Raw genomic sequence first — 14,622 nt, 5'->3', positions numbered from 1 at the left:
ACAGGTAAGGTGAATTCTCTAGCCCACTTTCTGCCAGCTCTGTTTTCACATTTCTCTTGGTTCTAATCTAAAAAACATCCAAAAGTTCTCAATTCAAATTCCCAGAAGTTTCTAAAATAGGTTCTGAACTCCAAAGGAAGATTCACTGTATCCAAAGATCCTAACCTTTCCATGTAAGCAAAACCACCGTATGTTTTTTTCCTACACTCTTATCCATACCCTGTCCCATCTCAACAAGTGGCTTTCCTAACCAGTTCTATTATATTCTTGCCTGTCACTCTGCCAGTTTAGGTATTTCAGACTTAACAGTTTTGTAACCAAAGTTGTTCTATAGCTAACAATATAACTTTTTCACAAGTCTCTGATATCCTTGGTACTCCTCTAGTTTTCATGGAGTATTCATCATTGACTAGACTTGAATCATAATGGCTTCCAGTGTGGAACAACCTCAGATAGTTGTATTACTAACTGCACAACACTTCTTGTTCTTCAGCACCAACATTTTAATTTCATTTTGAGTCCAGGAGGAAAAAAAATACAAGAAAAAATAAAGGATGATAATTTTCAAAATTCATATGCACACATGTACATCCCCCAAACTTCCTGCGACAGAACTCCAACATAACATCATTCATTACTAAATTCAGAATAACATAATGGCTCTGATTTTTCTAATCATAGAAGTACAAGGAATTTTATGACTTGTTTCTAATGACAGAGTTTCACTGATAATTCGCATTTCCAGACATCTCTACAAATCCCCACAAACAGAAATCCCTCTAGCGATATTCTTTCATTTATTCTTTTTTTTCACTCATTCACCAACTAGTTTTTGAGAGGCTACCATGTGCTAGACACTGTCCAGAAATGGACAAAAAAGAGAAAATCTCTGCCATCATGGACCTTACATTCAAGTATGGGGAGACAAAAACATATAAACCAATAAACAAATACTTTCAAGTAGTTTTAAGTGCTATGAAGAAAATAAAACATGGTAAAGGGATAAAAAGGGAGAGGTAAGAGAGGGAGCTATTTTAGGGAGGATAGTCAAGAAGCGTTCACATTTCACATTCAAACGAAAACTGAATAATGTTTATTATCATGAGGATCTTGAGGAAAAAGCACTGACGGCAGAGGGAGCAGAAAGTACAAATTCCTGAGGTGAGAATTCAAGGAACAGAAATGCCAGGTGGCTGGAGCACAGTGAACAATAGCAGGTAAGTTCCTGCATTAAATGCAATGAAATTTAACTGAAATCATTAGTAAGCCCTTCCTATATTTCATAAAAATTGCTGCATATGAGAGGCAGAGAATAACAAAGCTGTTTTAGGATGTATAATGGGTATTCTGATACACTCACAGTTAGAAAACTCATTCTTTCACACTAGTCTTAAGAAACTTAAGATTTCAATGAGTGTAGCAGGAAATTTACAAATCCCTACATGACCTGACTTTTAGGCTTTCATGTAAACCAAAAGGAATGATGTATGATATAAAATTTATAATTTATGAGCATTTTATTCCTATACCATATGTCATAAAAACATTTATGTCTTTGACTCTTGATAGTGCTATTTGCTGATAACATTTAGACATGAATTTTGCAAAATAACCATAGATAAACCTAAAGTGATTTTCAATAGTAAGAGAATCTAAGATTTGTTTTCCAAGATTCTGATTTAAAAACAAAACTGTATCCAAAAGTAGACTCAATGAGTACACTTACTTGTTAAAATACATAAAAGAAAAAGATATTCTGTGTAAGAAATCACACCTAGAAGAAAAATAGTATTAGTAATGCTATATATAAAGTATTACTTTATCAAGCAAAATATTATTCTCACAGTAATAAGTAATATTAATAAGGAACTTACTGTTTTAAAGAACAAGCTAAGTATTGTTTTAAACAAGACTAAACTATTAAAAATCACGGCAAAAGAAGCAACAAAATTAATTTTAATTTGTTTCACAATGCTTCTGTGGAAACTCATGCAAAATTTCCATTAATATTCCTAGATATATTGGCCAAGAAAGCAAAATTATATTGTTTATTTATAACTATAACTTTAAACTTGTTGTTAGTTTTCAATGGATGAACTAACATAAAATAAAAAGGTTGGAAATGGTTAAACTGTGAAGCGCTTAATTACTTCTTAATAACTCTTGAAAAAAATAACAAATAACTCTTGAAAAAAAATTTAGATATTCCTGCTTACAAATATGATTTCTGTAATTGCATTAAAAAAACAAAACTCTGTATCACTTTTCTGCTTTCAAGTTATCATTATTATTTTTGACAAAGTTAATGCTTCTATTAAATGTACTCTAAGAAGTTTTTGTCTTAATTACATGGCTTACCCTTTCTGAATATTGCATCCCGAGTTCTCTGTAATCCTAGTATTACAAAGTTTAAAAGGTGTTTGTTTGGAGTAAATACAAATATATATTCTGTTACTCAAATTCTTGCTTTTGGACATAACACCCCAAACTAGAACTAACGCTTAATTGAGCTTCTAGGTGGATCCTGAGAAAATTAAAATCAGGAATAAGTCAGTAACACTTCTCCAGATATCAGATAGTCCTAATGTTTAGTAAAAGGGTATACAAAAATCCTTAAATAATCAGATTGTGAACCTTGAAAGTCCATTTTACCTGATGTTCTTTGAGGCTCCGCTCTTTGTTACAGAACAAAGGGAAGAGAAGTCACTGTCAGGCAGTTTGTCAGAAAACTTGAAGGGAACTAGCTGGAGGCCCTGAAAGCATTCCCTTCTTTTGTTTATACTACAATATTGTGACCTATAGACAGATAGTTCTGGTTGACTGCCATGAATGTTATGGGAGAAAGATTCTGGAATGGTCAATGTATATAAAAGATACAATACCTAGATTCCATAGGGATCCCTCATAGAAAGAGAGAGAGAGAGAAAGAAAAAGAGAGAGAAAGAAAGAAAGAAAGAAAGAAAGAAAGAAAGAAAAGGAAAAAAGGGGAATGGGATTGGGAAATGGACTCTATGTCTCTACAATCCCATCATCACTGACTGTTGTTCTAATTGACCTGGTGGAACACACAAGAGATGTTGGTTGATATAAAGTTTAATAACTACATCTTTTATTTGATAATTAACTCAAGATTTCCCTCAGTGAACAATTAGCAGTGAGAGTACTAATCATAATTATCATGGTAGGTACTTGTTTGTAGGACCAAATGGTTTTTGAGGTGGTGTAATCCACAAACAAGAACAACGTGAAATTTATGATATAATTTAATAAAAATGATCAACGAAAAGAGAAAATACTACTCAACATGAACTGTAGATTCTTAATGCTTTCCAATTACAAAAATGTAAAACTATTAGACTCACCTTTTAATTTATTTTAAGGCTACCCAAGATCAAAAAATAAAATAAAAATACATATGCTAAGCATATAAAAAAAGAGGGTAAGAAAAATGTCAACTACATTTCTTTTGAAAATTCAATAAAAAAGTTCTAAGGGAAGTTCCTTAAAAACATTATACTGTTTAGTTCCTGTATCATGATACATTATACAGCTGGCTGTTATAACTAAGTCTGAAATACATGTTTTCATAAATGTTGCATAACAATTAATTTTTTGTAAAACTGCATAACATTTTCTTGCGGGGGTAATACTTTAAGCAGATAAAATGCAACTGTAAATTAATCTTCAATAGCTCTCAAGATTTAGCTTTAAAATTCCTTTGCCACTTAAACCAATTTATAAAAAAGCAAGGCTCTCTGGGACATTCTACTTCGCCTAACCTAATGGTTCTAAAACTTTTTGTGTACATGGATTCCTTCGATAATCCAATCACCATGACATAGCTCTGCACTATCCTACAGGGTAGCCATTGGTCACATGTGGCTACTTAAATTTAAAATAAATAAAATTAAATACAATAAAAAATTCAGTTCCTCTGTTACAGAAGCCACATTTCAGGTGCTTTTTAAAAGCCTACATCTGGCTAGTGGCTACTATGGGAGACAACACAGAAATAGAACATTTCCATCACTATAGATAATTCTCTGGGATAGCACTGAATAGATCATTTCCCCCCCAAAATTTGCAAATATTCATGTAACATAAAGATTAGGACAAGCCTAAACCCAGGGCTTCCAGATTCAACCCCTTCTATGACCACAAAGAATTTCCTTTTTCCATGCATTTGTTTTTCTCAGATGATACTCGATCCAATTTGTATTTTCCCATGAGAGGTATTAAAAGTAAATATTTTTATATTTGCTAACTTATCTTTCTGAGCTTTGATTTTTCCTAATCCTATCATCCCACCCTAGATTTGAATGACAATCTTTAAGACAATTTCCAGGAAAAAATTTCTAAGAGCTTTAAATATACCATGGCCCTGATTTCGCAAAGATTTTAAAACCCTAATTATGAAAAGCCTACGATGGAAGGTAAGGTGTCTACCCCTTTCAGATTCCATGTGAACCAGGTGGAAGCAATGTGAATTTCTAATTCCACTCAGATAAAATACATGGATTATAATGATCCTTTAAAATATTTGGCTTCATGCTAGAGTATAATTATTTTCAAACCAATATCTGTCAAAATTGATGAAAATGAGAAAGGTAACTGTTTATATAATTTCTTTAATATTTTTATTTCATATACTCTTATATTTGAAAATATAAAAAAGTATATTTACAAGAAAAATTCCTTTTTAAGATTAAAGAGATTTTATTAATTAGTCTTTTCTATAAATATGTACAAAAAGTTAAGTGTAAAAGAAAATGGCAATAAAAGCTATATAATTTGATTGCAAGGAAATATATGAATTTATAACAACTTAGCTTAGATACATAGATACAGATCATATAGTAGGTTGAAAGGTGGATTTTGCAACAAGTGTTGTTTTAAAAGAAACATGTTCAAATTGGGTGACCAAAAGACATATCCAGTAAGTTCTTCACAGTGATTATTAAATTTTTAAAAAATCTATAATCTCCTGGAAGTAAAATGGAAGAAAAATAGTTGGAGATCAATATTTTTGAAAAATGCTTTCTATAATTAAATATAACCCTCACTACTCAATATGGTTGGAAAATAATTTTTTATGCCATAAAAGTTCATTTTCTTCTAAAAAATTTGAAAGACATGAATAATATATTTAAAAATAAGAAACACCTTTAATCCCGCTACCTAGAAACAATCATTAATATTTTGGTTTTTTTTTTTCAGTTTTTTCTCTATGCACACACACATCTGCACATATAAGTAATTTGTTATATTATTTTAAGTATAAGGAAAAATATAAAGAGTATAAATAATACAGTGTCCATTTTAAAATGCATAAGTACTGAAGTTAACTTACCTTTTTCTTTAAGATTACGAAAAAGCTTTGATGATCCTTTCCAAACTGGTGGTGTTTCTGAGAGCATTTGATTTAATTCCTATAACATAAGGTATCATAACATTGATTAATAGGTAAACCACTTACTTATAAAATAGATAAAAAATATTTAAATGCCATATACAAAAAAATTCTCCACTTAGAAGACCTGAGACATGGCTGTATTTATTCTATTCTATACCTGTGGTTCATTCAACCACAAAACCCAGTATTTGCCCACAGTCTAAATATAAAGTAAATCATAAAGAAGCTATGTTGAATTCAGTTAGAGCTACCAAAAATTTCAGATAAATTTTGCAAGTGGAGGAATATATATAAAATAATCAGGTTAAGATAAAACAGTGAGTTTAAGTTTAGGAACCAGTTAGAAAAGGATAATTTCATGAAAGTGGTAAGTAAAGGTAGATTTCCTAATAAAGGTCAGAGATGATGACCTGGCTTCACATACTGTCTCTTTTCTGTAGCCGTCTTGGATTTAGGGAGCTTTGTGGAGGAAGTAAATGGACAGAGGATCAAATTGGGAAAGAATGAAGAATATTTTAGTAGTGACTCGAAGAGTGCAGATGTCAGATGGAGTTCAGGGGTATTGACTGATTATGACCACTGTTTCCTTTTTTTTTTTTCTTTCTAATTTTAACTTACATATTCAGTAAAGAACACAGACTTCAATTGCTTAGTCAGCCTTTTTTGCTTGTTTCTAAATCAAACTACCACAGCAGGTTGGGGAGCTTTTTTGGAAAATTTAAACATTTGAATCATTGTTCAGATACTAAAGGAATTTTGAATTTATTGTGCATACTGAGTTCAAAATAATTAAATGAAAATTATATTTTGGTTAATTGTAAAGAAAAATTATTAAAGGATTTGATGAGATAAACTGAAATAATTTGAAATAAAAAAGGTGGTTTGCTAAGTAACACACTGAAAAACACTAGAAACCACTTCTATTTCCAGACCTGATTCTTCTACTCAACATGTGGTTCCCCAATAGCCTAGGCATAACCCGTGAGCTTGTTCAAAAAGCAGAATTTCAGTTCCCATCCCAGACCTACTGAACCAGAATGTGTATTTTTAACAAGAACTCCGGGCGATTTTGTTTCCCTACATTCCAGTTTGAGAAGCACTTTTAGACAAACCCTTCCTGATGTGGTTGTACCTAAAAATGCTCTGTAACATTATAAACTGTTTTGTTTTTTTTTCATTACAAAGCTGAGCTGACAGGCAAATAAGGAAACCCTGGGATGCCAAAGGCAGCACAGGTATTTTTAGGGGATTTATGGATTCCCTGAAGCCCACTGTGAACCCCACTTTCATTCCCTTCATAGTGCTATCTATCTCTGCACTGCAAGTAACAGATGCCACCAGACGATCAATAGCTTCTGATTAGAGTAGCAACAGCACAGGGGTAAGAATTCGGGCTTGAATAACGATGAGAAGCTGGAATATTTACTGCTTAAACAATAAACTCATAAATATTTTTGTTAGAGCAAGAGATTAAAAATAACATTTTGCATATATTTTATATACGTTAATGTATACCATATCTATTATATAAATATTAACTTTTCTTTCTCCATTTTAACTATTTCCATATATTCAACTTCATCTCTTCTAGCTTGAACTCAACTAGAGTTTACAACCAAAAAAAAAAAAAAAATCATAGCTACCTTTTATTGAGTGTCCTCTATGTGCCTGACAATATATAATCTCTCATTTAATTTTAATTAACATCCTCATTATGCATATTTTACTGAGACTTAAAGAGGATAAGAACTTACCCAAGGTCACACAACTACTAAATGACTGACCAGATCCTTACTGACTAAGCAGTTTATTTTAGTAATAATTCAGCTTCTTCTGGTCTGGATTATCTAATTAACACACTGATTTTTTTTTTTTTAAAGATTTATTTATTTGAGAGAGCAAGAATGAGAGAGAGAGAGAGGGAGAGAGAGAGAGAGTACATGAGAGGGGGGAGGGTCAGAGGGAGAAGCAGGCTCCTCGCTGAGCAGGGAGCCCGATGCGGGACTCGATCCCGGGACTCCAGGATCATGACCTGAGCCGAAGGCAGTCACTTAACCAACTGAGCCACCCAGGTGCCCCAACATACTGATTTTTGTCTTCAGTTCACTTTAAGAAGTTTTAAAACGTATTAAAATCTGTATTTCCGTTCAGATTGGGAATTTCTCTCCCCATTCCCAGTGCCTAGATCTTGGTCTCTTACATGTAGTAGTGTTATAATAATAAATAATTTGGGGCATCTGGGTGGCTCAGTCGATTAGGTGTCTGCCTTTGGCTCAGGTCATGATCTCAGGGTCCTGGGATTGAGCCCCACATTGGGCTCCCTGCTAGCAGGGGACCTGCTTGTGCTCTCTCGCTATCTCTCTCTTTCTCTCTCAAATAAATAAAAAAGCTTTAAAAAAATAATAAATACTTTGGTTGGCCTTTGCCCCTGGTTTCTGGAAGATGCTATATCCTTGAATCACACTTGGTTATAGGATGACCCTGGATGGGTTACTGATAGCCAGAAAGAACCACCATGATTAGAAGGTTGGGGCTCTGAGGTCTCCCTACCTCTGGGGAGGGGTAGGGAAAGGGCCCGGAGATTGAGTTCAATCACTGGGCCAATGAATCAATTCTACCTACATAATGAAACCTTCAATAACAACTCAACACCCAAGCTCAGTGGAGATTGCCACTAGTAAATATATTGGTGTGCCAGGAGGGGTGACACACTTCTCCATGAGAAGAGGGCATGGAAGGTCTGTGTTTGGGATCTTCCTATACCTGTCCTCAGAGTTTCTTCATATGGCTAGTCCTGATTTGTGTCTCTTAAAATAATTATAAACTGTTAATTATAAATACAGAATGTGTCTCAGAGTTCTGAATCAGTCTAGCAAATTATTGACCTTCAAGGGGAATTATGGGAGCCTCTTGGATTTGTAGCCAGTTGGTCAGAAGTGTGGGGGGCCTGGGGACCCTTGATCTTGCAGCTGGCATCTGAAATAAGGGCAGTCTTGTTGGGGACTGTGCCCTTAAATCAGTGGAGTCTGACACTAAATCTGGGTGGTTAGCATCAGAGTTATATCACATATTGTAAGTTGATATTAAATAGATATTTGCTGTATCAAATTCATTTCCTAGAATTATGGTGCCTTGTAAAAGATTTATATAATTTTCTTAAATAAGTACAATTTTATCTTATTATATAGTTAATATATATGCATTATAGGAAAATTAGCAAGTATAGAAAATAAAAACTAATTTCAATCCAGGAATGAACCATAATTGAAAGTTTTATTTAAATCCTTTTAGTCTAATTCTCTCTAGGCATAATTATATAGCTTTTTGTCATTGCAGCAAATATTAAATTATTTTCTACATATTGTTTTGTAACTTACTCTTTGCACTTAATACTTCATGGGCATATTTTCCTGCCAAATATTCTTCATTGCATTTTAATGGCTACACAGCAGGTCTATATTAGCAGTTCTGAAATGTAATTCTTTATACTCTTAAAAATTATTATGGACCCCAAGGAGATCTTGTTTATGTGGATATCATATTTAATGCATGTGGAAGTAGAAATGATAAATTTTTAAACACAAAAATACACAAACACATATTCTATTAGATGTCAGATTGATGGCATCATCAATCATCCTGTAGCCTCTAAAAAACCCCACTGTACACTTATGAGAGAATGCAAATAATAAAACAAATTATCTTCTCGGTGTTATCATAAAAATAGTTTTGACTTCATGGACCCCTGAAAAGGTGTTTGCACTTTAAGAACAGGCAGTCTATATTATTCTGCAACTTGCTGTTACTCAACTTTCAGTCTTCTAGGTCCATTCATAACTTGGATGGATGTATTTTTTCATTGTGGTTCTGTATTACTGTATTTGTCTTTGAATGCCTATTTCACAATTTTTTTATTCATTTCTCAACTGACTGACATTTATATTGTTTCTTTTTTTTAATTTTGGCTATTACAATCGATGCTGCTGAAAACGCGTACAGGACTGCTGGTGTAATATTTCTCTAGTATACTTCTCTAGAAGTAGAGTTTTTGATGTGTACTTTCAACTTTATTACATTTGCCAAATTTCTCTCAAAAGTGAATATACAATACACCCTCACCTGGTTCTTTCTTCTTCGTTGCTAATTATTGGTACTGCTAGATTTCTGGAAGCTGATAATCTGATGGGTGTGAAACAGTACCATATTATTGGTTTAATTTGCATATCCCTAATCACTAGTGAGGTCGAGGTCCTTTATATATATTTATCAGCCATTCTATGTTTACCCTTTTTTTCTTACTGAGCTGATTATCTTTTTTATATTGACTTACAGGAGTCCTATATAAGTATAGTACACTTAATATTTTGTTAATATATTGCAAGCATATTTTCCCATCTGTCATACATCTTTTAACATTGTTGGCACTCTTTTGGTATGCCAAAGTTTCTGATATTTAATTTAGTAAAATTTTCCAAAATTTCCTTTGAGCTTTGTTTTATGTGTCTCATCTAATGAAACCTCTTGTGTCCTTTATTTTACTTCTAATATTTCAGAATTTTTTGTCAAAGTAGGAACTTAATCCATCTGAAATTTGCTTTTGTATATGGTGGTCAGTTTGATATTTAATTGTATTTAGCCCCATTTGGAAAGACTATTGTTCCAATACCTAAAGGTCAATCCTTCCTCCAGGGATTTACAGATCTTCCCATACATGCCTGGGTCTGTTTCTAGATTCTATATTCTATTATTTTCATCTAATTAAAAAATTCTTGCAATAATATAATACTATTTTAATTATAGCTCTATTATTAATCTTAATACGAGACAGGCCAATTGTTCTCATCCTATTGTTTGTCTGTTTGCTTTCCTTCCTTCCTTTTCAGAATTGTTTGGAAAATTCTGGGCCCTGACTCTTCTAAATGAATCATCTGTGAACATGACATATTTCTCTGCTTACTCATATCTCTTAAAAAATAGAATAATATCTTGCACATCTTCTGTTAAGTACACTAAGAATCTAATAGTTTTTGTTGCTATTGTGAAAAGTATCTTATTTGATAGTGCAGTTTCTAATTGCTATTGCTGGTGCAGAAACACTAGCAGCAACCTTGCTAAACTTTTACTAAATCTGAATTTGAAATCTATGCATTTTTATATTTCTCTCTCAATCATATTGTTTCTTACTGTCTTGCTCCTTGGAACCTATTTTTTCTTGTCATACTACATGTTATAGCCTGAGTTATGTCTACCTCAAATTTGAAGTCATAATTCTCAGTACCCAGAATGTGACTGTATTTAGAGACGGCCTTTACAAAGGTAATTAAGATTATTAAACGAGGTCATTATAGTTGGTCCTAATCCAATATGACTGGTGTCCTTATAAGAAGACAACAATGATGGGGAGATGACAGAGGGAGAAGACAGACATCTACAAGCCAAGGAGGGAGGCCTCAGGAGAAACCCACCCTGCCAACACCTTGATCCTGAACTTCCAGCCTCCAGAACTGTGAGAAAATAAATTTCTGTTGCTTAAGCCACCCAACTTTGGTATTTGTTACAGCAGCCCTAGCAAATTAATATACTACCTTAGCTTAGACCTGTAATAAAACAGTGAGTAGTAGTTGTGATAGCAGACATATTTGTATTCTATCTAATTTGAAAGAGAATGTCTAAAGTTTTATATGTAAACATCATGTTTGCTACAGGCTTTTGGAAGATTCTCTATAACTGGTTAAGGAAGTTCCCTAGAATGCTATACTGTTTTTTTTTTTTTTAATTGAAGTTTATCATACATTTAAAAGTGCAAAAGGAATATATGTAAAATTTAAAGTTAGAAATTGTTAAGAAACAGAAAATTACCAGTACTTTAGAAGCCTCTTTGCACTTCTCACTGATGATATTTCCTTCCATCTCCCCCAGAGGTAAATATTGTCTTGAATTTAATATTTATCATTCTTAGTTTTCCCACCTATGAATGCATCCTTAAGTGGTTTCTTTTTAGACTTTATGTAAATGGAACTGTAATTTATATTTTTGTGAACTGCCTGTCATTATGTTTCCCAGATTTATCTAGTTTAAGCACCAGTATAATTCATTTGTTTTCACTTGGTATACTATTCACTGTATGAATATATAAAAACTTATTTATCTTATTGACATTGTACTGTAGTCTTTCTGGCCAACCATGAATAATCTAATAACATGCCTGTGAACCTCTCATGCATGTACGAGTTTCTCTAGGTATAGAGACTAGTGTAAAATTACTGGATCATAGGGCATATTCAAGTTTAACTTTACTAGGTATACGTATGGCAGAACTGAGATCCAAGAGAACTGGTAGGTATAGGGTATGTGTATCTTTAATTTTATAGATGATGCCAAACTATTTTCCAAAGTGGGTATGCATATATATATAGTGTGCATGCATATGTACACCAAGAGCTTTAACCTACCTGTTTGGTAAGTGACTTCCACGTTTTAACAACTGTAATAAACAAATATAAAAGGGTTAGATAATAAATACTCCATGTAATGTACATCTGAATTCAGTAACCATCTACAACCCTAACTCATAACACCAAGCTTCTATATCTAAAAGACAAAGTATTTTTTAGCTTTGAGATGTGGATCTAAGGTATAGGTTTTACTTATGTTATGTATTTGTTTCATGTACTATACACTAGTTATAATAAGTGATAGCAGTAGAATAGGAAACATTTTCCATAATCATCTTACTTTGGGGATTTCTGGATTTATAAAGTTAACTTACTCCATGTTAAACATCCTATGGGCTTAAAAACACAAACACTGATATTTATTAAATATTCATACTAGAACATAAAATATGAACATAGAGAAATTATAATTTTAAGGTGCTGCCTATGATCTCTGCTTTATCTCTAGTTATAATTCAAATGCCAGGTCTCTCTAGGGTGAAGGGGAAGGATGGGGGCAATGAGAAAAGGAGGTGAAGATGAAAGCAGGTAACACGATAGGGAGACCCTCATCCTGTTCTCCATTCTTTCCCTGTATTTAAGAATCATTTCTAGAACAAGAGTGTTATAGTTGAATAAATTACCAAGATCACTTTCTTTTTCTGATTCCTCCTCACACCCTTGAAGATCTCAAACACTATAAATCTTATAATATTGGAATAAATGCTCAGTCACCATTGCTGTTTCCTTTGCTCAGATTTGAAAACTCTAAATATCTAATGTCTGCCCAAGAATTATCTCCAGATTTATATGTGATTAAGTCTTATAACACAGCTGCATTAGGAGCTGGTAAATATTAATTATTTCAGCTACATTACAATAATGACAACCAATAATTTTTTTACATGGCAATGTGGCTATTTCTTTATAATTAACCATAGTTACTGTGAACAGTACATCGAAGTCAAGACTATAAGATAGGCAGTTTTTGCCATGTAACTTTCTTTTTTGTAAGCAATATAATAAGTCACTTTAAGATCGAAAGCGTAGAAGTATGTTCTAAAATTCAGCAAACCGATTTTTATGGAGATTGACTTCTTCTCTATATAGCAACAATATCCTTTTTTTACCCAAGATAATTTATACAAATGTGTAATCAAGCGATTAAAATCACAGGTTTATAAAGAAGTCAGCATTTAGCCTTAATTCTAATACATTTATTTCATCCTCCTTTTCATAATGAACAGAACACTGTAAATAGTATTTATTATCTGTTGCTTTTGAAATATAGCAGTATGAACAGAAAAAAAACAAATGGCACAAAAGTACACGCACATGCTCTTATGCAATGTTCAGAAGCTATTTATCAGAAGAGGAAGTTAGACACACTCTTGAGTTTTGTAGGGTTTATGAGATTTCCAGGGTAAATTATTCACAAAAGACATATTCATTCTGCCGGATATGTCACCATGTTCAGTATTATTAGCTTTTTTTATAAAGACTAAAGAGCCATTAAGATTGTTCTTCAAAGGATTTTCTGATTTTCTAAATTCCTTATTTCATATGAAGTTACTACATATATAAATATAACTTGGGTGAAGAGGGACTTCAATTCTATTGGATGTATTTTATTTCTTCAGCTATAGGTTGATGTTCATCATATTTTTAATACTTTTATGTATGTTTGAAATTTTTAACAATATATTTTTTAAAACTAAAATTAAAATAATACTTGAAGCTACATGAAGGTAATCAATTATTTTAGTTTTGGAAGGGAAACTTACCTTTTAGGTTCTATTTAGGTAGGTAAAATAAGAATTTTTCTAGATTTCAAACACAAAGCTATAATCAACAATCAAATATATCTTGATTAACATTTATTTGAACTATATTAAGCAAATGTTTACACAGCATACCAATTTTTTCCTGTTGGTGGCACCATAAAATTATATCAAAGATTTTTAAAAAAAATTATGATTATGAATTCAAACGATGATGAAGATAGTGACAATGACAGCTACCAACATGTATTAAGTGCTTACCGTGTATCTGATATTTTACTAAACACAACCAATATCACTCAATCTTCAAAAATCTCATGAGGTTGCTATTATTTTTATTTTTATAAATGAGGAGACAAAAAAATAAATAATTTAACAAAGTTCTCAAAGCTAGTAAATGAATGCTCAGGTTTAAATACAAGTCTGTCTAATTTCAATATGCCACATTGATATACATACGATTTAATATTCAGTCTATGAAACATTTTCTCTTCTGAGGCAAATATTTCTTTTTGTAACCCTACACTTGAAAAAAATTTTTACAAATATCTTGATCTTTAGTGATCATTCTTAACTATGTTTTAAAAGTCCCAGTTTGAAACTAACTGATCAGTTAATTTCTGGTTGTTAAATGTCCTGTGCAAGTTTTTTATAATGGAATGTTTTTTCCTGCAAGTGGTAGTTTTGTAATATCTTGAAAAGAATCAAATTTGAAATTTATTTCCAAAAAGTAAAAAGCCACCAGCAGGCTTACAGTCAGTATATTATGAAGAAAAAATTCAAGAAAATAATGAATTAAAAATTTTCAAACTATGAAATTCTAAATTAAGCATTACTTATTGAATGACTTCTCAAATATAAATTTGACAAAAATTATAGAATTTGATGCAAAAATACCATTTGATATTCTAAAAAATACATCAACAGTTTTATCAAATCTGTGCTAACTTAATAATAAATATAAAAAGTCCACATTGTATGAAATCAATTAAAC

General features: G+C 32.2%; 1 protein-coding gene across 4 annotated transcripts in view; it reads right to left on the bottom strand.

The window, feature by feature from the left end:
• Positions 1 to 14,622, bottom strand: part of MICU3 (mitochondrial calcium uptake 3) — a 111,700-nt gene that overhangs the window by 43,556 nt on the left and 53,522 nt on the right. For 3 of the 4 annotated variants that reach the window (XM_078069679.1, XM_078069680.1, XM_078069683.1), the window contains exons 3-5: positions 11,866 to 11,897; positions 5,351 to 5,429; positions 1,727 to 1,774 (exon numbers count right to left, since the gene is read on the bottom strand). In XM_078069679.1, the coding sequence (XP_077925805.1) occupies positions 1,727 to 1,774; positions 5,351 to 5,429; positions 11,866 to 11,897 (159 nt within the window). The remainder of the gene's footprint in view (positions 1 to 1,726; positions 1,775 to 5,350; positions 5,430 to 11,865; positions 11,898 to 14,622) is intronic. The other variant, XM_078069682.1, reaches the window with a different exon arrangement.

The sequence above is a fragment of the Halichoerus grypus genome, chromosome 3 (genome assembly GCF_964656455.1).
Source record: "Halichoerus grypus chromosome 3, mHalGry1.hap1.1, whole genome shotgun sequence".
NCBI lineage: Eukaryota > Metazoa > Chordata > Mammalia > Carnivora > Phocidae > Halichoerus > Halichoerus grypus.
Note: the sequence above shows the minus strand (reverse complement) of the source record. Positions and strands in the feature narration are given on the sequence as shown.